We start from the raw sequence: 26,987 nt of genomic DNA, 5'->3' as shown, positions 1-26,987 counted from the left end.
CCATCTTCTGGAGAATGGATCATATCCTTCTTCACCAGCTTTAAAACTTGTGTTAACTGGTTTCTTTTCAGAGGCATTCTTGAAGTTTTCGTCCCTGTTTTTCTTGTTCATCTCTACTAATCTCACAGCCTTAAGGTCTTTTCCCTTTGTCTGCCTAGAAGCTCTAGTTCCTGGAGCCTTGCCTTGATTCTCTCCACTTCTTCCCTATTCAGCTCGCTTCTGCCACATCCATCTCCCTCCTGAGGCGTTCACAGTTGCAGATGAATAAATAAAATCCCAGTAACTGTTTGTGGGTTGGCATCCGTACCCCAGCATGCTTCATTGCCTGTACCCATTCGCTAAACTCCTCTTCAAGTGGCGGGGTTTTAGATATCAATGACATTTGCCACCTAGCTTCCAATGTCCCCCAGGTAACATTCAAGTACTTGTTTGTATTCCTATGTCTATGTATTGATAAGTTGTGCAACAAATGAAAAGGGTCAGTATTAAATCAAATGAACCATTGAACCACTTTTATTAATAGAATTGACATACAACAATAATACAACAGTAACTTTTTTGTTATCCATCCAAATGGTACCACAGCACAGATAATACGTACTTAAAGAACATCAACCATCAAAGGAGGTTTTGTAGTCTAATCTACTAAGTAAATATTATGATCTAAAATTAAATTAAATGGAAAACCGATGATGCTACTATTGATCTGACCCATCAGGAATTGCCTAAGAATTACTTGGCCTCACTGAAAGAGGGTGTATTGTTGGTTTATTTCTAATTTTTTACACAATGAAGCCTTGATTGCCCAAAGGATGCACTTAGGATTAAATAAGTGAGAACATAACTTAAGTGCAAAATACTATAATGAATTTAAAACCGTTGTTTTTTGGTTTGACAACAACCAAATGTGAATTATACATAATTAAATTCCAGAACTATCTTCTACCACAATTGTATAACATGGCATCTAAATTGATGTAAATGTTGTAGATTAGTGAAGTTATCAACAATTTTGAAGTATTGTATCACAAAAAACTGTAAATTTAAACTTAAATCGAGATTTACTTGTAAGCATTGTACAACGAAAAGCTTTTGAGACCTGTAAATTAAAGCCTTTTTCACCTCTCTTGTTTGCGTGCGTCTTGCTCAAGATTTAGGCAAACAAAATATTTCCTCTTTGAAACCTACAAATGAAGAGACACCAATTTAGGCGAACACTTACAATATTATTGGGTAAAAGGGGATTGTATTACAATATAAAATGATTTATAGCAACAGAGTGCTATACTCCATTATTCGCACACTCTAGGAGGAAAGTTGCGTCCAATGATGGATAGTGGAAAACCCAAAAAGAGATTCATGGATTGTTTAGAAAGGAACCATAATATTGATTATATCCAAAGTTGAGGAAAAACGAAAGGGTATTTATATAGTATAGAAATACTATAGAAGTTCTTCTATGTAGAAGGGACAATATAACATACCAGCGAGTTTGAGCGGAAACTGTCTGTTGAAAGCCTTGATTGAGGTGAACTATTATGGAATTTTACAATCCAATTCAAATGAATAATCAAAACAGAAATAAGTATTGCAAAAGGCAAGAAAACAGTACCAAATAGAAATTATGCGAAACCCACAATGTAGTCGCCTTGGAGTAAATACATTTACTGTTGCGGGCAGCATTAATTAGCAACAAATAAATGGGGAAAAAGGAATAAAATTTAAAAGGGAGTAAAACCTGAATCTGAAGACGAAGAAGACCATTTTGGCATTTGCCTAGAAATTAAAAGCAGAGAATAGTATTGAAGAGTTTTATTCGCGTGCATTAATAAGGAAGCAAATAACTCCACTGCTTTATGGAGTTTATTCGTGGAGAATAATCCCTACTTGGGACTGGATAACAAAAATATGGAAAGGGAAAATACTTATTAAGACTAAAATGTGAGATGAAAATGACAATAAAACACCTAAGCATTTTGCCATTTTGCGATGCAGCTGTTATACAATATGTACGGAGCAAGACACGTTGACACCACTTGATCACTGTCTTACATTGCGACATAGTATTTCTCTAAGCAGCCTATGTATGACAAAGTCATTACACTCACAAAGTAATAATAAAAACATCAAAGACGACATAGAAAAGTCGTGAGATACAATGAAGAATCTCCATTTGACCAAGAAAATGGAGAGACAAAAAAAGCCAAAGAAATAAATAATTAAAGGAAGAGTTATTATGAAACAGTCAAGTATATGAAGCAATAATAGGGTCGCCATAATTGTGTCAAACCTTAGAAAAAGATGTTCATATGACGGTAACCACTATTTAAAATTGATTGGTACCAAAACTATTGATAAATGGCTGTCTCCGATAATGACAACATGATTTAGGAAGAGAGTAAACCATCAACACCCCAAATCATTGAACACCTTCTGTAAAAAAAAATTCGATATCCAGAGAATGTACAATAAGGAAAGGCTCCACACCACATTAGAAACTTGATAAGGGCACACTGTAAGTTGGAACAGTATTGAACTAATTTATAGATTATGATATAATAGGTTCACACATGTTACCAATCACAATAATAGTTGAAAAAAGGCTTAGCAATCAACATGTATCAATGAAACTAAAAGTAAAAAATATATGAAAAAAATGGACCAAACTTGATAACTTACATGTCAGCTGTCTGAAAAAGAAGACGAAGAGTCCACACTTCAACACAGAATCCTTGACATAGAGAAAGTTCAAGTATCATTTACTTGTGCTGATACACCTACTATTGAATAGTTTATGATAAGCAGATCATTAGCAAATTGGGTAAGCCTGGATGGGACCATAGTGATTCGAATTTGATTTTCTTTCCTTTTGTGTGTATATTTATATTAGGTCTAATTGCCACTGATGATTCTAGTAAAATAGACTTTGTCTGTTGCTTGTAACCTCAAACAGTCATCGCATCATGAGTTTGTCTTTTCTATATGAATGTACGTATCTACCTTTACACCTTTGGAATGATCAATTAGACTTACTGGATTCAACAATTTCACTAACTGGATTGTTGAAGTATGAACTTATGCATCAGACTTACTGGATTCAACAATTTCACTAACAATAAAAGTGCAGTATACGCTCAGTCTTAATTCCTCGTAACGGAAAATTAGGAAGAGAGTATAATTATACCATCAAAATGCACTGAAAAAAATTTAAGCGAGAATCTCGTGCTAATATAGAGTGGGCACCAAAAATGAAAAAAATATAAAGAATATTAATGTTATAGTTTGAGGTTAGATCATTACCTTCAGTGGCAAAAGGCGAGAATTCTTGCTGAGTGAGTCGCATTGCCACTTTGCCAGGCTATGATCGATATGATTCTGTTAAGAAGAAAGGTTAACGTTAACGTTAACAGTAATGAATTGAAGGGGGAGGCAGAAAGAGGAATAGTAATTCGAAATCCAAACTAAAAGTAAAACAAAAATTTTATCAAAAATATGCGAAATTATAGAATGGATTATGACGAATATGAGTTAACGAAAAACTTAAAAGTAATGTGACCTATTCCATGGTGAATCAATGTGCAATATGGGAGAAGCTGTTGCAGATGTGGGAGAATTGTGGAAATGGAGAAGACCGTAACTCTTTTTAATTTGGAAAATAGGCCGAAACGGTGTGTCTGTTTGGCGAGGCAGTTTTCATTTTAGTAAGCAAAACCCAATAGAGTAGTAAATTTACCAATTTACCCTTTCAGTGAAGAGCAAAAAGAAAGTAGCTGTCCAACTTTCCGGTACCTTTTATTAAAAACTTTGGCCTAAAACCGGGAATACGGAAACTAATTGGAAAATCCAGTATATGTTTTATATATAAGATAACAAGCTGGTGTTGAAGCTGCTCTTAGGTGCTTGTGAACTAGACTAAATGAACTTTGAGGAAATGTAAGATAAAAAAATAGGGTGATTTAATTAGCTTTTAGTCCTAGTTTTAATAGCAATATCTGTGTTTGGTTTACAATTATTCGTTTATTAGTGATTGGTCCAAAATTATTGGTTGCCTATCCATATTTTATATATTGACACATTTACCCTTATGACCAAACTCTAATTTATAGTTAAAGCCCTAATTTTGAGATAAGACTTGGGCATTTAATAAAGGCGTAAACTTGTTCTAATTGTTATTGTATGCTCTAATTAGATTACATCTTTCATGTATTCGTAGTTCCTAAATGTAATGACCAACTCTAAAATGACATCAAATTAGTTGCTAATTCGGGTGTATAATTTTATGTTCTTGGTACCATTAAACAATAATTTTAGGGTACGGTGGTAATATTATATTCTCTCCTTGTTACAACTATAAACTCACTCTTAAAAAGCTATATTATTACCTATTAATTATACCCATCTATTCTTCCACCTCCCCCATTAGCATTAGCTCACCACCTCCTTGAAAGTTAAAACTCTCTAATTGGATAAATTGGCCACTCAAATAGTCACTCTCTTTTACCAACATATACTATATTCTAGCTTATAGTTAATGATAGTGATTGAATCAACAATAGATTGTTCAACCCTATGACTAACACTGGTAATAAATCGTCTTAGGTGTTCTACAATCGGCCATCTTTATAATGAATATAAGAATCTTGTTTAGATTAATTTAGGCTTGAGATATTTCAATTTGAACAATACCACACAATTATTTTAGTATAAAAGCTAATGAAAAAGCAAACACCCTATAACCTCAAAGTATAAGAATTGAATGATAACAACTTCACAAGTGTTCATAATATTCATTAAACTTTGTTATGCTCCTACTGTGCGTGAGGGAGTAATATACACTTCCAGTGAATATTAAGCACGTGTCTAGCACACCAGGATGATCACACTTATCCACACGTTCAGGTCGCTGATGATAAGTTCATACAGGTTAAGCGACCTCATCAGCACCCTGAACGCTCTGCTCCCAAAACATCCACGTCCAGAACGTTAAGCATCCGGCCAGAACGCTCACATTAGCCAGCACCCCAATGGCTAGTAACGTATGGCCTGACTGTCACCTTAAAGATCGGAGTTGTAGGTGCGCACGCCATTACTTCACCACAAGATGCCTTTATGGCTCTTTAATGCCATCAAGTCCAGAACTTGACCGGACGCGAGAGAGGAGGAGGCACAAACACCCTCACCTATATAAAGAAGAGGAGGAACTATGTCTGACCTGATTCAAGTCTCCCCTCAGTAGAGAGAACTTGATATGTAGGCAGTTCGTCCACACAAACTCAGTCAAATCCAAACCATCAATCCCTGATTGCCTACGATTGTAAGGTTAATCCAAATCTAACATTTACACCTACCACAAAAAAATCGGTGTAATGAATCGAGACTATTTATTAATTCATACAATTATGCAAAAATTAATAATATGCATTAATTGTTTTGCTTCCACCCATCACTTTTGTGTTGTAATTGTGTGTGTTAATTAGCTTGGCTTAGGTGCAGGAAGTAAGTTGGTTAAATAGGTGGTTGCAAATAGATTCTTATATGGCCATTGAATCAAATTTTAGATCTTTTCAAGTGTTTGACTATTATTTGGAATTTTTTGTATTTGGTCATACTGTTAATAGCAATATTTGTGTTTTGTATGTTCCATCCCTCCTTTTATATATATTCATGTAATCTACCTATTAATATAATATAATACAGCTTACCTAGCAAAAAAAAGTGTTTGGTCCACAAGTAAGTCACGTGTAAGACATGTGCAGGGTATTTTAGCCTTTTCCTGGAAAATATAGATGGAACAAGATGGTCAACGCAAAGTTAACGTAGTAAACTGTCAATTTTGGCCCAAATGCAAATAAACGATCAATTGGTGACCAAAAGATAAATTACCTAAATATATATATTTTATAGATAAAAAATATTACTTTTTAAGATACTGGCGTATATTACTGTGTGATGATTTTTTCTAATCTAAAAACACAAGTATTTTGTTGATGATCAAAGAACAAATAGAAATATTGAATCAAGAAAAGATGTATGTAGAAGATGATGAGTTGAACCACATTCTTTAATGGCTGTCTATGTAACCTGTGAAGAAAAATCAAACTCAAAACGTAGTTCAACTATTCTATTTAATTAAAAAAATAAATTAGGTTTCCATAATTACTTGTGAGTTAAGTAATTAAAGTTTAAATAGGAAACAATTTCTTAGTAAGCCATATCTAGACTCTTCTAGAAGCTAATTAATGTTTCACAAGCCAATAGGCCTCTTCTATTGACTTAAACAATAAGGAAACATGCATGTTTAAGTTCAGAGTAAGAGTTGGAGTTCTTAACTTGAGTATTTGAACTCTGGAATTGGAGTTCCTAGTCATGAAGTGGTTCTCCGACCCTACTACTCCATCCAGTACGTTCCGAACCTCGTTCTCTAAACCTACTGCTCCAACCAGTTATGAACCTACTACTATACTCCGACTAGAGTTCTGAACCACCTCTTCTTATTTCACTTCCAAACCTAGGAAGTGAGTTATTCAAGACTTGGACTTGAAACATGTTTTGGTACTTCCTACCCACACTTAAGACCATATTCGAGCAATAAGAAGATGTTATCATGTGTCACATATGAATTTACAAAAAATGTATACACAATCACCTATGCTTCTTGTGCTTTGATTTTTATGGCCTCACTCTATCAGACTCACACACTCACTTCACTGCTGGTAGATATTTCATGAGTTAACGTCATACTTTAATTAATTTCCTCCTACAATACACTCTAACAATAGTTAGAATCTAGTTGGAGAAGGAAACTCCTCCATTCTTCCATAACAGTAAAATCAAATAATGTCAGACAGACTGTACTGTGAGAGTACATCCACTGATCCACAGAAAAACATGTGGGCACATCGGCACTCGTGATTCATCCTAGATGGTGTATCCAAATTAGTGTTCGTGATTGCAAAAAATTCCGTTGGATATTTAAGTTTCCTAAAAAACTGAAACGGTGTCGGAATCGGCATATCCAGTATGATAAACTGCCATGGATATTATAGTAATTACACAAAAAACTAATAATTTAATATTAAAACCCAAAGTTTATAGATCTAACCCGGCCAACTTTAATTTTGAATGCAATTGAATGAATGTAAGAAGAAGAAGAAGATTATGATAAAAAAACCGATAGATCAAAAGAATCATCAACGTACAATTTATGGGTTAATTAGACTAAACCCCGCCAAAGTATGTACCCATTTAGATTAAACCCCCTATTGTTTAAATCGTCATTAGACTTAAATACCTATTCTGGTTTATGATTTACTTAATTCCAGAACTACTCCTATTATTTTTTTCCTCGATCACTCTCCTACTCTGTTTTTGCTAACATTACAACCATATCGATACAAAATTACAAAACTTCTTGCACTATCTCTCTTCCAATTCAAAACATCCCCACATCGTTAGGACTCAAATCTAAGTTACCTAATTCAAAAATGAGAGAAGATATATATATATATATCGAGTAGGTTCCGTTTACCATACTTTTTATACTATAGTTTATACCATGCCCCACAACTTCACCTACAACACGAATTATAACCTAGTTTTTTGTGGATGTGTTCAACTAACCATGAAGATCACCTCTATAAAATTTCAACTCATTTGATAATGTTTAACTATGTCAAAAGATGATTGCAAAATCGAATAATCTGAGTCGTTAAAAAAAAAAATCAAAGTTGATAATGATTTTTAACTAGGTTAGAGATTTCCAAATGAGATGGATTTTTGAGTAGATGCTATCTATGATTAGTGTATCATATCCACAAATTATTAGCCCTTAACTCATTTTGTAGGGGGGTGTGGTATAAACTATGGTAAACGGAACTTGCTCCTAATATATATATATATATAGGAAGGCCATTAAAAGCCATTAAAGAAGGCCAATTTTACTAGAAATGGGTTTAAAGAAGTTGGAAATGGATTAAGAGTGAGAAATAATGATTTGTGGGGGTGAGGATGAATTCAAAATGTGTGATTATTGAGTTTAAGTATTTTGAATGGGGAATCTATTCAAAAAATTGGTGGGAAGGGTTTAATGAACAAAAATAGAAGTGAGCTCTCTTGGAACGAAAGATTTTAATTTTTAATCGAAACTCATGCAATCTAATTTGTTTTGGACTAAGAATCAAATGAATTGAGTATTTGGAGGTTAAAATTGAGTATCATTGGGTTTACTTAAGATTGGGTACGTTATTGGTTTGGCATTGGGGTTATGGGATTTGGGCCGTGATTGATTGTATTAATTGTGGAATCAAGTTGCGGTTGGGCCGCTGGAGAGGACAAATGATCGGGGAAGAAGATGGAAGGGTCAAATATATTAGAGGAAGTTATGGAATTAAGTGAAATAACAACTAAAATGAGTATTTAAGTCTAATGATTTAAACAATATGGGGTTTAATCTAAACGGGTACATATATATTTTGTGGGGACAATTTATTGATTAACAAGTAACAAGATTAAGTAACAAGATTGATCAAATTGGAAACTTCATTCAATTTTGTTACTGAACTTGAAGAACACATTAAGAAAATTTGTAGCCTAGTTCTGAACTCTTTCCCATGAATCATTCTTCATCACAAGATGTTACACGATGTAATAGACGGATTTGATTTTCACGATACAATTACTTCTTGTTTGAATTTCAATGGAGATTTGGCTTATGGAGACGAAGACGATGAGTTAATTGGGGTAGTAATTGCATGTATATCGATTACACTTCAGATTTGTTTGGAAGTTTTCCTATGGAATTGGAATTGAAAATATAATTCCAAAATTTATAATTTCAAGTAATTAAAATAATTCATTAATATATGAAATTTCAAGTTTCTACCCCCTATAGAAACTTATAATTCCTTGATTTTGGGATTTGAGTGAGGTTTCTATTCCAGTATAGAAAAGTTTGCCAAACAGGGTAATTCTTAATTTTCGAAAATATACTATAAATTCCACTTTAATATATTCTTAATTTTCAAATATATTGTTATAATATATTATAACAATATATTAATTGAAATCTGGAAGCGACAGTTCAAATGTAATATTTGGCAATTAACGGTGGAGATTAGTTTCAGACAGATTTCCTGCTTTCCAGAAACTTGTATATTCCGATACAGACAGCAGAATTCAGATTGGAATTCCGGTTTTTGAGGAAAACGAAATTCCATGAATTTTGAAATCGTGAACTATGATCCAGATAAACAACGATAGTGATATTGAAATTCTTCGTACTATCCTCGAGTAAAGACTGGGTGGTTGAGTCGTTTTTTCCAAAATATTAGACACAGTTGATAGATGCAGTGTTCATGTTTCGAACGAAATATCAAAATTCTGCTGAATATTTCGTTTTTTGAAAAAATTAGAAAATACAACATAGGGTCGAAATATAGTTAATTTCGTTTTTTCAGATTTTCGGAATTTCGAAATCTCGAACTACGGATAGATAAGAGAATACTGGAAACTGAAACCTGTATCCAGAAACCAGAACAAGACTAATCCAAGTCCAACCCACCTCAATGAACGAAGAAGGTTACCAGTGTGTTAGCAAACCCAAGCATAGGTAAAGAAACTGACGAAAGCAAGCACACGCACATAGATTACGCCAGCCGCAAAAGTGTTATGTTTTCGTGTAACGAAAAAAATTACTAGCTGTGAATCTCTTTTAATTAAAGTCGTGGCAGCTGGGAGCGCAAATTTGATCAAAATTTTGTAGTGAAAGACTGAGTCATATAACAAACTTTTTCCTCAAAACTCATTTCTAAATTCTAATCCATCGTTTTCCCAACGAACTTTCACTGGTGTACTAAGTGCAATCTGAATAGAATTTCAATTGAGATAAAACATTTAAATACATTTTTCTATGGAAAGCATGAACGATGAACCGTCTTTCTATTCTGTTATTTATGATCGAACTTGACTTCAGTGTTAGCTTTGCATTTTTCCTACGCGGTTGTATCCATTTTTAAACAAAAGACTTTACTAATCAGCTCCTTTTATTACTACAACTTGATACTTTCCACATCACAGTTCTTTTCATACTCCTACCCTCATGCTACATGCTGAATTGCTGACATTAGATTGTTAAGAGAAGGAAAATGCGTTCATACTTTCATAACCATAGTATAGGACAGAAATTTTTATATGGTATCCCTTATGAACTATAGGACAAAAATCTAGGCTGGTGGACTACTATAGGACAAAACTCTAAGGCTTCTTTATTTCTTAGTCGGAAAGCTCGAAAATTTGATGCAAATGTTTTTCTTTAAATGATTTACGAAATTTTCTTTCAAAACCAAAGCTTGAAGATATAAAATCAGTGCTATGCGGACAAAATGACTGAATTTGGCTTTACTTCAACAAATGAAACTAGAATCTCTTTGCTTATGCTAGGAATTGATCTAAAAGTTGGTAATCATGCATAAAGTATTCTAAGAGTAAAGTATTGGTATAGTTGGCATGGCTTGGGGAAGTTAACAAGCATCCCCATTCCAGTTTCTATCTCAAGATTCTTAAGTGAGAGAAACATCATGCCTCCATGAAGTTTCTCTTAAAGCGTTGTACGATGCAACCACACCCAGGCGGGGCAATATTATTTTTCAGGAAGACGCGGCCTTTTAAACTAGATAGTACTATTCATTTATATTCCGTATTGTTAGTTCCATCCGCGGGAGGGGAGGGGGGGGGGGAGGAACTCCTTGCATAAACCAGACATATAACATAAGATAAAGACTAATGCTAGCAATCTAGCACACATACATTAAACATTTCTTTGTGGATGCATGGCAGCAACAGAATACATGGATCAAGTATCAAACAATTGCGAGGAATTAAGTAAATGTTTTATTTTTCAATATGTTGATCTATGGAAAGATGACCACGTATCTATGACGATCGATTTGCTAAAACCAGCTCTACGGTGGGTTGCCAGAGGCAACTCTTAAAGAAAATGACCAGAGCAAAATAAAAGACGTATGTGATGGGGAAAACGATACGAATCGATTCCCACTAAGATAGTTTGTATATGGACATTCTAAATTCCAATCGAAAAATCTAAGCTTTCACTATAATCAATAACCACAAACCTAAGCTATGAAATTAACTATCACAGACAAGCAATAACAATGTAAAGTAGAAGCATAATACAATAATTTATTGTGGTTCGGCCAATGATGCCTACTTTCAGAAGAGTCAATCTTTTTATAAATATGGAAAGAAAGATATCAAGCATTTTTCTCAAATCTCTCCAACTAACACTTACTAGATCTATCTTCTATAATAGTTTTATCTCTTTGCAAAAGTTCATATATATAATATTTCAAAATTTTGGTGTAAAACGAAATTCCAAACCATCTCGGTTTATCTGCAAAAAATCAGAACTCTATCTTTTCAAAGGCATGGGGGTGTGCGCTCTTCTCACAAGGCATATTCGAGGGGTCCACCCTTTGTGAACAATTAGTCGGCACTGATGTTTTGGCGTACTCGCCTCATGTCTAGACAAATCCAAAGGCCACCCTTTGTGTAGTCTCAACAATTCTTACCCAATTCACATGGTGAGGGACCACCCAATAATCTCCCCCTCCTGAGCCATGAGGGGGGATACTCTCATACATTCTCAAATCAACAGGAGGAGTGTGCCACCAATCCAGTGATACAGCACAACAGACATTAAACTTGCCATTCGACAAAACTTTGGTCATCATATCCGACCTATTTTTGTCGATATGGATCTTCTCAATACACAGTCACTTCTCTTCGAGAACTTCTCTAATCCAAAGATAATGCACATGTATGTACTTGGATTTAGAATGAAAACTCAGATTCTTGCTCAAATGGATACACAATCTATTTTGTTCAACCCAAATTCTTTATCTCAAATGACTTACTCAAGTTTTTCTTCAACTTGGATATATTGTTGATATTTTGGCCAACTATCAACATATAATCTACATACAACAAGAGCACTATGAAATCTCCATTTGGAAACTTCTGAACAAACACACAGTGATCGGAAGTAAACTTCTTGTAGCAATGCTTCACCATAAAAGATTCAAACTTCTAGTGTATACCACTGTCTAAGTGTCTGCTTCAACCCATACAAACTCTTTCTTAGCTTACATATATACGATGTGCTCCTTGCCTTTGACCTCCTTTGGTTGGTCCATATAGACATCTTCCTCAAGATCACCATGAATAAAACATGTCTTGACATCTAGTTGTTTAACCTCTAGGTTTATACTTGCGGCCAAACCCAATACCACCCTGATAGAAGTCATCTTAACCACCGGAGAGAAAATTTCATCAAAGTCAATATCTTTCCTCTAACTGAATCCCTTCATAACAATGCAAACTTTGTGCCTTGGATGTGGATTACTATCTTCATGCTTGACTTTGAACACCCATTTGTTCTTAAAAACTATTCTTCCTTCCGGATTCTCAACCAAGTCATAGATGTGATTCTTATGCAAAGAACCTGATCAGCTCCCAAATGTGCGTTTTATTACATTTACATTACTGCATTACAACCCTTCTTACGCTTAATAAAAAGACAACTCATAGCTTTTACTTTATTTTGCAGGTTACAGGCCATTTCAGACCACTATTAATAAAAGATGCATTTTAGCAACAAAAAGAGTTTTATTAACACTTCTTATGAAGACTCAAGCTGCTATGAAACAGTCAAAGTCAAAGGTCAAGGACTTAAACCCAGAGAACTGAAAGTCATGTCTTTAACTCAGAAGACTGGAGATGGATGACCTTGTCACAAAAGAAGACTTACTCAAAACCTAGCTTGATTAAGAAGATAGAGAAAAACCAAAACCAAAAGTATAAAGGAAAAATAAAAAGCAACATAGTGAGGTGTCTTGATTGTAAAGGGAGAGGGCAAATCAGTCATTGTAAAAGTAAGAATATAAAAACAAAAAGTATGGAGTGAAAGCATTATCCAATTTTTGGTTTGACAACCCAAAAATTGAGATCAATTTTATCATGCTTTCTTAGGTAGATTTACATTTATTGCATTTATTTTCTTGTATTGTTATTTCCTTATTTCAATCTATCTTGTTTTCTTGTTTTATGTTCTTATTTTCATTTGATTCCATTACATTCAATTTTGTTTCCAATACTTGTTGTTTTCAATCTTTTCATTTCAAGCACTTGTCTTTACATCATTGTCATTCAATATCAAGAACACAAGTTGCACTCATTGAAGTCATTAATGAGTGTAACTTGGTGATAAAGTCATCACCTTTCCTTCACATTCTTTCATGTTTTAATCCTACAACTTTATATTTTCAATAATTTTAATCTCTCAACACTAGTCTTTCAATACTCATTAGATTTAGAATGAAAAAGATGAATATGAAGAACTAAAAAGTTGTTATTTTCACTCATCACTCATTCCTCCCAACTTAAAATTTAGGATAGAAACTTCAACACTCAACCACTAACTACAACAGAACCCATCTCATCTTGCATGGCCTTCAACCATTTCTCTCCGTCTGTACCTTCAAGAGCCTCTTGATAGTACATACTCTGACACAATCCCTACTTTATACTCTGAAGCTATAACAGTAGAGTCTCGCCCGGTGGTGTTTTCTTTCATCTCTAACTTGTCTTAGGTACGGTACTATAGTCTTCTCATCCCTCTTCAATTCTATGCATTCATACTTAAAGTGGTCATAGATACCGCAATAGTAACATGACAAGTCTTTTTAGGAGGTCTACTCATGCTCCTAGAATTACTTCGATCATCATCTCTAGAATGAGATGGATTTCCACTTTTACCTTTCTCCCACTTTTCTATGACAGGGATCTCTGAGTGAGAAGAGCTATATTGTGTGCCCCTTTTTGCCTCCTTATTGAGGTCTTCCAATTTCTTCCATAAGCTAAAAGCGGTAGTCTCTTGGGATATAAGGTGGATTACATTGTCGTCAATATATTGTCTAATGTACCCAATAACTTTTCTACCAAGCTTGCTCCACTCGGCTACGGATACTATATCCGGTTTTACTCTTCCATTCTCAATGGGTTGTGCTAAGTCCTTGCAATAAAACAAGTTTTCTATCTTGGTTTTCCAAATGGTGTAGGTACTTCTATTTAGACTAGTCATGCGAGTGTTTATAGAATGATTCATCTCAACAAGTTATTTCAACTCAAACCTTCTCTTAGGAATTTAATCAAACACCTTTCGAGTGAAGTTTGGAACAACAACTTTTGTGATTGATCTAATCACGGCTCTGATACCACTTGTTGGGAAAAGCGATACCAATCAATCCCCACTAAGATAGCTTGTATATAAATACTCTAAATTCCAATCGAAAAATCTAAGTTTTCACTACAACCAACAACCACAAACCTAAATTATGGAATTAACTATCACCAACAAGCAATAACAATGTAAAGTAAAAACATAACACAATGATTTATTGTGGTTTGGTCAATGTTGTCTACTTCCACAAGAGTCCTTTTATAAGTATGGGAATGAAGATTACAATCACTCATCTTAAGTCTCTCTCAACACTTATTAGATCTTTCTTCTATAATTTCTCTCCTTACAAACTTTATATCTTTGTAAGAGTTTTCTCTCAATTTTGGCTGCTCTCAAAATTTGTTTATCTCTCTTGTGTTCTTGTTTGTTATGGATCAAAATCATAACTTCTTATATATAGCATTTTGAAATTTTGGTGTAAAACGAAATTCCAAACCATCTCGGTTTATCTACGAAAAATTGGAACTCTATTTGTTCAAAAGCATAGGGGCGTGCATCCTCTCACAAGGCATATTCGAGGGCGTCCGCCCCTTGTGAACAATTAGTCAACACTGATGTCTTGGCGTACTCGCCTCATATCTAGGCATACTCACCCCATGAGGGGGCGTGCACCCCCTTGTGTAGTCTCAACAATTCTTACCCAATTCACATGGTGAGGGACCACCCAATAGTATGCATGAGATCGTACACCTTTTGTATATGACTACTACTAATCTACTACTGTGTGCTTGACTTTGGGAAGACTTCAAGTCTTCAAGTTTGCATTTTTCCTTAGTCTGGTGTCACTGTGTTATTGGTGTGAGCTTCAACTTCGTATGCTTAAATGGTAGGGTTAACGAGTATTACCCTCCCGCTAGATGAGCCAATTAGGATCCCCCCCAGGCGTCCGCCCCTTGTGAACAATTAGTCAACACTGATGTCTTGGCGTACTCGCATCATATCTAGGCATACTCACCCCATGAGGGGGTGTGCACTCCTTGTGTAGTCTCAACAGTTCTTACCCAATTCACATGGTGAGGGACCACCCAATAGTATGCACATGAGATCGTACACCTTTTGTATATGACTACTACTAATCTACTACTGTGTCCTTGACTTTGGGAAGATTTCAAGTCTTCAAGTTTGCATTTTTCCTTAGTTTGGTGTCACTGTGTTATTGGTGTGAGCTTCAACTTCGTATGCTTAAATGGTAGGGTTAACGAGTATTACCCTCCCGCTAGATGAGCCAATTAGGATCCCCCCCACCCACTAGATGGCCAATTAGGGTCTCCCCCTTAAATACACAAAAAAAACACGATCAATTTGATTTTTTTTTTGTATTTAGGGAAAAGACCATAATTGGCCATCTAGTAGGGAGGGAGTAAATCCTAATTGGCTCATCTAGTGGGGATAATATTCGTTAACCCTAAATGGTACAACTAATGTCATTAACATCGAGCCCCAGACCTCTGATATCATCACCCAAAGATTTTACCGACTTTGCTAGTCGACACCTGCAATGTCATTAACATATTTGTTCCATTAACAGTAACCTCACACTGTCAACAGAATCAACCTCGTGATATTATCTCTCTTAATTATTACTGTTGGAAAAGCTTTCAGGATACACCACAAGGAAACTTCAGTGAACCTTCTTAATATACTTTCCTTAAACTCAAATTTATGTCTATATAAAGACTCTCTGAGTTTATACTTAGCTTGGTATTGACTCTTGGTATGAAAGGCATGAAACCACTCCTAGCCTGCTAGCTTCAACCTTGTTATCTATTTCTGAGACAAATACAGGCATGTAATAACCACTACCTGAGCAATATGTTCTAGGTTCTTTTCCAAAAAATCTAGCTGCAACTTCAACGCGTACACTGCAGTACATAATTGTTTCCAGCATCGCGGCGTCAATACGTCATAACGTATGTGTTCTACTCTAGTTCATATCAATAAATCTTAATATGGTAGACGCAGAAAACTACTTACAGTTGTTTTTGGCAAAAGCTCTCACGATGCCATTTTACACGGAAACTAGTTTCCTTATACGGCTGGGAAAATTCGTTTTCGTAGGAATTGAAAATTTGCCTCTTCTTTTTTCAGTGAAAATCATGTGTTTCATCTTGATCATAACATGAAACATTTTAGTTAGTTTTTAACTGTTGACATTCTCTTTTAGGCTTTTTGGCGAAGTGAGAAACCAACCATATAAAAAGTCCATAACCTGAGAGTAAGATCAGGACCCAATCTCTTTCTCGGGTTTGATTGGGTCTTATATTACGGTATAAAAAGGGTTAATTATACTAAACACCCCAAAGTATATACTAATTTAGATTAAATCTTCTATTGTTTAAATCTTTAGACTTAAATATTCATTCTGGTTTATATTTCACTTAATTCCATAACTGCTCCTATTATTTTTGTCCTCGATCACTTTTCTACATTTTTGCTAACATTACCACCATATTTATACAAAATTACAAAATTTCTTGCACTATCTCTCTTCCAATTCAAAACAGCTCTACATCATTAGGACTCAAATCTAACTTACCTAATTAAAAAATAAGAGAATACATATATATTGATAGAAGCATTTAAAGCTATTAAGAAGACCAATTTTGCTAGAAATGGGTTTAAAGAAGTTGGAAATGGATTAAGAGTGAGAAAGAATAATTGGTGGGGTGAAGAGGAAATTCAAAATGTGTGATTATTGAGTTTAAGTATTTTGAGCGGAAAATTTATTCAAAAAGCTGGTGGGAAGGTTTTAATGAACAAAAATAGAAGTGAGCTTTTTTAGAACGGAAGATTTAATTTTTAATCAAAACTCACGCAATCCAATTTGTTTTGGAATAAGAATTAAAAGAATATAATTGAATATTTGGAGGTTAAAATTGAATATTATTGGATTTATTTAAGGTTGGGTATCTCATTGGCCTGACATTGGGGCTATGGGACGAGTGATCGGAAAAGACGATGGAAGGGTCAAATATAATATAATACGGGGTAGTTCTGGAATTAAATAAAATAACAACTAGAATAAGTATTTAAGTCTAATGATTTAAACAATAGGGTTTAATCTAAACGGGTATAGCCCGTATAGGGGGTTTATTCTAATTAACCCAATATAAAAGCAACTATCTAGTTTGAAGTTTGAACCAACTGAAAAGAAACTCTGCTTGGAGGGAACCGTCAACTCTGCAACTCTGTCAACAGAGACTACTACATGTGAACGCCAATCTAATCATCTCTTTCTCTCTTAGAAAAACATACATACTCGAGAAATTTTGAAGATGTTAAGAGTTGCAGAGGAGAATCCACAACACGGAGGTTGGAAATTCTTAACTTTTGTATAACCACCCCTCCAAAACAAAACTGACAAGACCTTTTTTCCTAACGCGCTACAGATATTTAGTTAGAAAGAAAAAGATGAAGGGAATGCTTTTTCTTTTGTTATATATTTCTAATTTCTATATGCTTTTGCTTCTAGGCTATCTATGAATGTTCACTTCTCACTGTCTCTATTTGAGTGTATCTGAAATGCAACTTTGAAGAGTTGCACGGAGCTCATACAAATAAAAAAGGAGGGAGGACTTAAATTAGTTTTCGGGATGAACTTCCAGTTTAGTATATGAAGCGCCCAAGTCAAGCACTTTTTTTTCTTCACGCAATTTTTTTCTTTTGAATTAAATAGTTACAATTAGTCGCTGTACACTTGAACTTACCAATTAAGCATATTATATATAACTTTGGCATGATTTTCTTGGTTGCTATGTGCCTATGTTTGCATATCATATCCTTTTCGAAGTGTGCTTCAGCATGGTATTCCAGGAAAGGCCTTATACTGAATAACCAATAGTAAGTTTATTATATGATAAACTTGAATTTAATACTTGTGGGTATATAATGTGATCTAAGAATAAAAGGTTTGGTGGAAGAAGGGAGTTCTTGAATTAATTCCTTATAAATTCAAATTTGTTGCTACAATTGTCTTAAGTTTTATTGCGAACTTACGAATGAGACTCTGTTTATGAATCGAATTCAGACTCGCTAATTTAACTATCATTTTTATCTATCAGATATCATGTCTGACAGACATGCACAGACAGGCCACGGTGCGTTTCTCCTTAACGTGCGAAGCCTTAACAAACCGCACAAAAGATGGCGTTTGGCTTGCACAGCAATATATGCAGTGAGAGTATTACTGTCTCTAAATAAAGAGATTGTTGCTATGAAGAACCAATCCTTCACTGGATTGTTACGTACGAGGTCTTATGCGGCCATTGATATTCAACTCAACAATGATGCTAATAATCAGGTGATTCTCTCCAATGTAGGTTACCAAAATATAATACATTTTGTAAAAGAGAAGAACCTGGAAGGTCTGCGCCAGTTTGGAGGTGTCCACCAAGTTGCAGCAGCACTCGAGACCGATATTGACAATGGAATCTGCGGCGATGATAAAGATATGGGTTTTAGGAGCAATGCATTTGGCGCAAACACATATCAGAAGCCAAAGCCTAAAGGCTTCTTCCATTTTGTGTTTGAAGCATTCAAGGATACAATAATAATTATACTTCTTGTCTGTGCTACTCTTTCTATTGTGTTTGGAATAAAAGAGCATGGGTGGAAAGAGGGGTGGTATGATGGTGGAAGTATATTTATTGCTGTTTTTGTGGTCGTTTCTGTATCTTGTGCAAGTAATTTCAGGCAATCGAGGCAATTTGATAAGCTGTCTAGTATAAGTAGTAATATTCAGGTTGATGTTGTGAGAAATGGACGGCGACACCATATTTCCATATTTGATATTGTCGTAGGGGATGTTGTGTGTCTAAAGATTGGTGATCAGGTTCCAGCAGATGGCTTGTTCTTAGATGGGCATTCATTGCAAATAGACGAGTCAAGTATGACAGGAGAGAGTGAACCTGTGGAGGTTGATAGCAGTAGGCGTCCATTCCTGCTTTCTGGTGCCAAGGTGGTAGATGGCTATGGCCGCATGCTCGTCACATCTGTGGGCATGAACACTGCCTGGGGTGAGATGATGAGCTCAATAAACCGTGATACTAATGACAGAACACCATTACAAGTTAGACTTGATCAATTGACTTCTTACATAGGGAAAGTTGGTTTATCAGTAGCATTCCTTGTTCTTGTAGTGCTATTAGTACGTTACTTCACAGGGCACACAGTAGATGCAAATGGAAAACGGGAGTTTTTTGGTGGCAAGACCAAGTTTAATGATGTGATGAATGCCATGGTTCGTATTGTCTCTGATGCAATTACTATTGTGGTTGTGGCGATTCCAGAAGGTTTGCCATTGGCTGTAACGCTTACTCTTGCTTATTCGATGAAAAGAATGATGGCTGATCAGGCAATGGTCCGAAAACTCTCTGCATGTGAAACAATGGGTGAAGCCACCATCATCTGCACAGATAAAACAGGAACTTTAACACTAAATCAGATGAAGGTGACAGAATTTTGGATTGGACAAGAAACAATGTGGGACGATGTTAAGTCTAGAATTTCCCCAGAGATTCTTGAATTGCTTCACGAAGGAGTTGGCCTGAACACAACGGGGAGTGTTTATAAACCCACTTCAGGATGGGTGCCTGAGTTCTCCGGTAGCCCAACTGAGAAAGCCATACTTCAATGGGCTGTCTTGGATTTGGGAATGAACATGGATGAATTGAAGCAAAGTTGTAAAATTCTTCATGTCGAAACATTCAATTCCCAGAAGAAGCGAAGTGGGATTTCAATGACAAAGGACAACAGGACAATTCACATGCATTGGAAAGGAGCTGCTGAAATGATCGTACAAATGTGCTCGAGTTACTATGAAAGTACTGGAGTCGAAAAGGTGCTAGATGAGAATGAAAGAACAAAGTTTAAGCAAATAATCGAGGGTATGGCAGCTAAAAGTCTTCGTTGCATTGCTCTTGCCCATGGAAAAATTCCGATTGATAGTAATAATGAGAATATCCACAAAAAGCTTAAAGAAGACGGACTAACCTTATTGGGAATAGTTGGAATAAAGGATCCATGTCGCCCAGGAGTGAAATCCGCTGTGGAAGCTTGCATAAAAGCTGGAGTACGCATCAAAATGATCACTGGAGATAATGTTTTCACAGCAAGAGCCATAGCGATTGAATGTGGGATACTAAAGCCTGATCAAGACTTGAGCAATGGAGAGGTGGTGGAAGGAGTAGAGTTCAGGAATTACACGCTCGAAGAGAGGATGGAAAAGGTTGATAAAATCTTAGTGATGGCTAGGTCCTCTCCCTTTGACAAGCTTCTAATGGTTCAATGTTTGAAACAAAAAGGTGAGGTCGTAGCAGTAACAGGTGACGGTACAAACGATGCACCAGCACTTAAAGAAGCTGATATTGGTCTTTCAATGGGGATCCAAGGTACCGAAGTAGCAAAAGAAAGCTCAGATATAGTCATTTTGGACGACAACTTCGCAACTGTTGTAATTGTTTTAAGATGGGGAAGGTGTGTGTATACCAACATCCAAAAATTCATCCAGTTTCAGCTTACTGTTAATGTTGCTGCTCTTGTGATCAATTTCATAGCGGCAGTTTCAGCAGGCGATGTGCCACTTACTGCTGTCCAGTTGTTGTGGGTGAACTTGATCATGGACTCTTTGGGTGCGCTGGCTCTGGCCACTGATAGGCCTACTGATGATCTCATGGATAAGAAACCAGTTGGGCATACTGAACCACTTATAACTAATATTATGTGGAGGAACTTACTTGCTCAGGCGCTATATCAGATATCAGTCCTCTTGATCCTACAGTTTAAGGGACAATCTATATTCGGTGTGAATGAAATGGTGAGGAACACGCTCATTTTTAACACTTTCGTTCTTTGCCAAGTGTTTAATGAGTTCAACGCAAGGAAGATGGAGAAGAAAAACGTGTTCGAAGGAATACATAAGAACAAGTTGTTTATAGGAATCGTTGGAATCACTATTGTTCTTCAGGTGGTGATGGTCGAGTTTCTGAAGAAGTTTGCAGATACAGTGAGGTTGAGTTGGGGGCAATGGGCCGTATGTATTGGTATTGCAGCTGTTTCTTGGCCACTTGCTTGGTTCGTGAAGTGCATACCAGTCCCGGATAGACCCTTTGTCAGTCTTCTTCCCCCATTTAGATGAGCCATTGGAGGATATCCTAATTGGCTAATCTTGGAAGGGGGGGTTTCAAGAAAAGAAGTTCTTGAAGTTGTGACAGTAGCACAAGTTTCACTATTGTAAATCCTTTTATACGTCTAACGTACATGTCTTTAATTAAATTATCATGTCAGGAATATCTTTGTTTTTTTATCTTTTCTTTTCTTTGTTATTGCCCTTGATAACATGCATTATGACGTTTAAAATAGAGTGCCTGTTTTGTTTGAAAATGAAGTAATTGGGTTGAGAGCCCAATTTCCCCAAAGACTGCTATAGCGCTATGATCATCTCCTGACCAGCCATGCACGTAGTCAAACATACTGATAAATAATGTGTTGCATTGTTCAATAGCACTCAGATGGACTTCAAAAAAAATTCCTCATCTCGCTGAGTATTTTTGTAGACACGCATGACCAGAATGTACGTAGTGTATACAGACATATAGAACACAATAATCTAACATAATAATCTGAAAGCAGATACCATAACCTGTCTTTTGTGAAGCATATGAGATATATGTGACGACATATTATACAAAGTGTGGCATTACAAGGCAGGATGGACGGAAAACTATTTACAGTTGTAAACCATAAAATACCTGTGTCTCTGCACCACTGCCTTGAATGCTTTATTAAAAGCTGGACTGATGTTACAATGGTTACAGCTTCAAATCAAGAACACACAGGAGATAGATAAGTTTAATGTTTCTCCCACACAGATAAATAAGTTCTTCACACTAGTGTCCCTAAGCTGGAACAGCTTCAGGCAGTCTGCCATTTCCAGAGGGAACCAAACTGTCATAGTATTCCACCAAGACCTTCCACCCACCAGGACACATGAAACCATCTGGTGGATTTTCTTTGTTCTTTGCTAGTGTTCGCATCTGTAGAATGAACAGATAACTGTTAGCAAATATTTGCAGCATTCAATTCACTTAAAAGGGTTATGATGATATCTCATTACATACCAAAATTGGCAGATTAGAAATTACCTTGGTCCCTGATATGAATACAAAATCTTGAGGTCTTGATGGATCAAAGAAAACCATTTTGCTCTGAGTTTTGTCATAGGCAGCTACCTGTAGAAGTAGTTGAATTGTGAAAAATCTTAATATTTGTAACCTAAACCAACTACATCCATTATAGTTACGAAGGACATGGAAATTTATCACACCTTGAATGGGAGAATGTTTAGCCGTTCAAGCCCTGGAGCCATACTAAGTACCTTCTTCCCATGATCAGCATCATAGAGATCCCTCTTCTCCACTGGGTGGCTCATACCCGCTGGGTCTCGACCCACTATGTAAAAGTTTGCCCCAGCATTGATCCTAGCCTTTGCATGCCACTGCACCTCAGTTGGACCTGCATAATGCATGGGGGATGGGAAGATAGAAACCACTGTTGTCTCTGGATCAAGCACACCATCTTCAAGCACCTGAAGAAACATTTTGTTTATTTTATTAAGCTCGTCTAATTGTACATTGAAGGAAGTTTCCCCAAAGTAGATCATGTAATGGAGCAGATTCATATCATACTGTCATAAACTACAGATTGATAAAAAGTAAGAATAGACTAACAACCTTCTCATGTTGCCTCATTCGCCAATCAAGAGGTACATCATCTGCTTTTGTGTAGCCGCCTAATGGATGAAGCAATAGAACAGGATTTTTGTAACCCATCTCCAGAAGCCGACGGCGGGTGTCAGTCATGAGCAGAGCATGGCCATTATGTACAGGATTGCGGAGCTGGAAAGCAAACACGGCGTCAGCACCTCTCTTTGTAAATTCCTCACGCAGTTCTGCAGGAGACAATCGGAACCGATCGAGACCATCACTGTACTTGATTGGTTCTATAACCTCCAAATCACCACCAATGAGCCAGTTTCCAGTATGGGAGATAGCTTCTTCAACATATGGCAGACCAGAAGCAGTGGTTCCCCAAGTTCTAGCTATCCGCTCTTCTTTATGGTGCTTGTAGATCTCAATCCTTAAAAATCATAGAAAATATCACAAAACCATTAGCATATATGGGTAACTTAGTTGCTCAACAAAACTCAAATGAAGGTCATCATTTCAGCTATTGCATCTCTTTTCCCAAAACTTTTGTCAGCATGAATCCATACATTGTCTTCCAACAACACATTCAAGGTCGGCCAAAAATATTCAGATCATAAATTTGAAAATTATAAACAATACGTCAACGATATTCTTCACAACATGCTGCATGCAAAACACATGTAAGGACATATTAAGATATTTACATTATTGAAGGTTATGATTAAGCACACCTAATTATCAAGAAGAAAAGATTGAAAAATATTACAAAAGCACTTATTGAGATATCTGCTCAATTTGGCAGAAGACCGGATTGTAAACCAACCATCAATTGCAAACTGTACTAACGTGTTGTTTCAACTACTACAGAATCACATAGCTTACAAGTTTCTTAAAATATGGAGAGCAATTTGCTAAGATTACCGTAACTGTGCTTCATTACAAGTAAGGTACGAAAAACCGGGTCATTCAAGCTTCATTCTTATAATTTATACAAACAATCCCTACTCTAAGATCATAACCTATTATTTCCATGCCACTAAAACAGACACTCGGCATTCCTAACAACTTAAATACAGCATATAGGTATCCGAGAAGTAACTGGTACTTGGAGAATCAGTCACGGATGTATAGAGATTATTATACATTATATAAATGTGTACCATAGGCATTATAATATATAAAACGCCCCATCAAACACAAGTATCATTATATATGTTTAAAACGCAATGTAGTAAACGCACTAATCACTTGTGTCCTTTTCATACCATGCTATATAATAAACGCACTAATGAAACCAATTACAATACAGTTGAGTTGCAGATGATTTCACTTGTTTGTTTTCATAAGTTTCTATATTACACCTAATAATCCTTGTTCAACACTCTGTACCAAAAGGAAGTTGATAGTTTGCTTCAACAATGATTCTTTTTGAAATAAAAAAAGACATGTCAAACATGTATAGGGATTGTGTTGACATACGGACACGACAAAATAACCGTACCAATGTGTTGACTTGAGTTTTCACTCAAATAATCAACAGATAGGCAGAAACCTAAAGTCACTTCATTTGCATGTCCATGGATTGGTCACACGACACTCTTCATTTAACCCCAGAAAAAGTAGTTTAAAAAATTGCTTTGACCTTGCTAATCCTATCGGGTATCTTTCAATGTTTTACGTTGCTATTGACCAAAATATGCTAAAATACACACAAATGTCAGCCATGATAAAATAAAATGTCAGCAACAATGAGTAATCAATTAAAATAGTTTCTACGCCGTATCCAAGCAATCATTACTGTAAGAATGTAAATAAAAAAGAAGCTCTAACACATAAGCTAGATGGAAAATGTACACTATCTAAGGTACATGAGACCATGCACATCGAACAGTTTCCAGACACTTATATGTGAATTGTGAACAAGAACACAATATAAGTTATATACAGTTAATATGAAAGGATACAACAAGAACAGTTTCCAGACAAATGACAATTCCATTTACTGTATTATCTAATGCATTTCATCTACCATGTACCATAGAGTGTAATCTTATTCCATAAACAAAGTTTTTGAGTCAATCAATTGCATAAAGACTAAAACAATCTCATAATAAAAACTGAACCAAAAAAAAGGTCTTACTTGCTCAAGATAGCCACAAGATTATCATCTGAATCAAAAAGCGCTATTTTATCCGACTCGCCAATTTGCTGTTTCTGGGCATCATCAATAGCTAATACAATTGGCACTGACATATTAACAACAGAACCATCCTCAAGTTTAAGTGAGGCAAAATGAAGGGTTTGGAGGAGCTCAGATTCTCTCATGAATCCACGAAGGGGGCTTGCCCAACCTTCACTGAGTACATGTACCCATTGAAGATCAATCCTAGAAAGCTTAATTCTAGGAATTGTTAAAGCTTCTTTCTTTTTTACATCTCTTTGCGACTCTTTCACAAATAACTCAACTAATTTCCCACCATCTGGTTCAATCAAACCATTAAAAATACGAGCTTTTGGATAGTTTTTACTACTTTTTTTGCTCACAGAAATGGAGAATTTGAGACCAGACCCAAAATGGGATTTTGGGTATTTGGGAAATGAGTGCGTTGGGTTTGGAGTTTGCATGAAAAGAGTTGCCATTGACGCCATTGAAGCCTGAAAGCAAGCTTTGAGCTGAAACCTGAAATAAAGAAATGAGAAGAAAAGGGTATTTTGGGGATTATAGAAAAAAAAATTACTTGTCTTAATTAGAGATTATATTGATTTTAAATGGTCCACCCATTATTTATAGGTTATGGAAATAATTGAGAGAATGAACCTAGACAGTGTTGCTTTGTTTCTATACTTTTTGGTTGGAAACTGATTTTCTAATCATTTATTAGGACTCTTTTTCCTATGAATCTTCCTATGCTTTGAATTCAAAGATGCACCAAAGATGTTTTGTGAGTTTGTGGAGGCAAAGGTATCATTTCTTGGGCTTGGTGGCGTGGTGGGGTTACCTAATTGAATTGAACTTGCCCCCTTTTATGTCTAGATTCTAACATCCATTCATTTTAAGTATTTTGGCACACGTTGTTTGTTGCCATATGGTGGGATGAGGTATTGGCTTTTGTGTAAAAAGGTGGAGGATGACATAGGCACATAGCTCTAAGGATATATTTTTTTTTTTTTTTTTGATAAAGCTCCATGGATATGTGTTGGATTCGAATAAAAGTGTTTGTTTGCGTATTATTGGGTCAAAGATAGGAAATATTCTCATCTTTAATAATATAGAAAAACGAGGGGTCAAGTGAATAGTGAATGTGTGTGGACGTAGGGATATTTTAGTCATTTTATATTTTTTTATTATTTTTTTAATTTTTAAGAGGTAAAATAGTAATTTAATGTTTATAAACTTAAAAAAAAAATCTGTAGATCGCACATGGGTACCACGTGCACAGTAGTTAGTAAACAAAAAAAAATATAGGAAATATAGTCAATATTATTTGGTAATCACGTTCGAACGTTACAATAGAAAATAGTGTTGCCTTTACAAAATAAAATAGTGTTGTGCTTGTTTTGCTCCTAAAATTTTCAATGAAAACTTTAGTTAGAATGTAAGGAAATATTGTATATATATTATTGTGCTTGTTTTGCTCGTAAACTTTTCAATGAAAAAACTGAGTGAGTTGAATGTGTTTCTACCATTCGGCTTTGCCTTTCTATGTTAATGAAAAATGAAATTTGAGGCCACAAAAACTCAGAACAGTATGGATTTCTAAGGATTTCTGAAAAATGGTTAACAGTAATCTCTAGTCCTTAACCTACACTCACGAGTCACAACTTAGAGCATTTTCAATGGAGGGTGTAAACCATATAGAGTGGAAAATTTATACCCAAGTGTCAAAAAACTCTATCCAATAGGGTGTTAAACCGTAAGTAATAGACTATTACTTGATAGAGGGGTGGGGAATTCCCAATCTTGCTAT

At 35.7% G+C, this 26,987-nt stretch overlaps 2 protein-coding genes across 3 annotated transcripts; one reads left to right on the top strand and one right to left on the bottom strand.

Moving 5' to 3' along the window:
* The first annotated feature begins 15,753 nt into the window (after positions 1-15,753).
* Positions 15,754-21,619, top strand: LOC147499868 (calcium-transporting ATPase 12, plasma membrane-type-like). Of its 2 annotated transcripts, none has more exons than XM_086561629.1 (2): positions 15,754-16,224; positions 18,376-21,619. In XM_086561629.1, exon 2 carries the CDS (start codon positions 18,381-18,383, stop codon positions 21,447-21,449), a length of 3,069 nt encoding a protein of 1,022 aa, XP_086417755.1. In that variant the 5' UTR covers positions 15,754-16,224; positions 18,376-18,380; the 3' UTR covers positions 21,450-21,619. The 2 variants fall into 2 exon arrangements, with proteins under 2 accessions (XP_086417755.1, XP_086417754.1); XM_086561628.1 differs by lacking the exon at positions 15,754-16,224 and adding an exon at positions 16,250-17,626.
* A 339-nt stretch (positions 21,620-21,958) lies between these two features.
* LOC147499867 (ATP sulfurylase 1, chloroplastic-like) lies at positions 21,959-25,825 on the bottom strand. The gene is made up of 5 exons (XM_086561630.1): positions 25,160-25,825; positions 23,044-23,449; positions 22,638-22,898; positions 22,456-22,542; positions 21,959-22,347 (listed from the first exon to the last, which is right to left on the bottom strand). Exons 1-5 carry the CDS (start codon positions 25,666-25,668, stop codon positions 22,210-22,212), a joined length of 1,401 nt encoding a protein of 466 aa, XP_086417756.1. The 5' UTR covers positions 25,669-25,825; the 3' UTR covers positions 21,959-22,209.
* Positions 25,826-26,987: the final 1,162 nt, after the last annotated feature.

The sequence above is a fragment of the Coptis chinensis genome, chromosome 5, assembly GCF_015680905.1.
Source record: "Coptis chinensis isolate HL-2020 chromosome 5, ASM1568090v1, whole genome shotgun sequence".
Taxonomy (NCBI): Eukaryota; Viridiplantae; Streptophyta; class Magnoliopsida; order Ranunculales; family Ranunculaceae; genus Coptis; species Coptis chinensis.
This window is presented reverse-complemented; position numbering and strand designations above follow the sequence as displayed.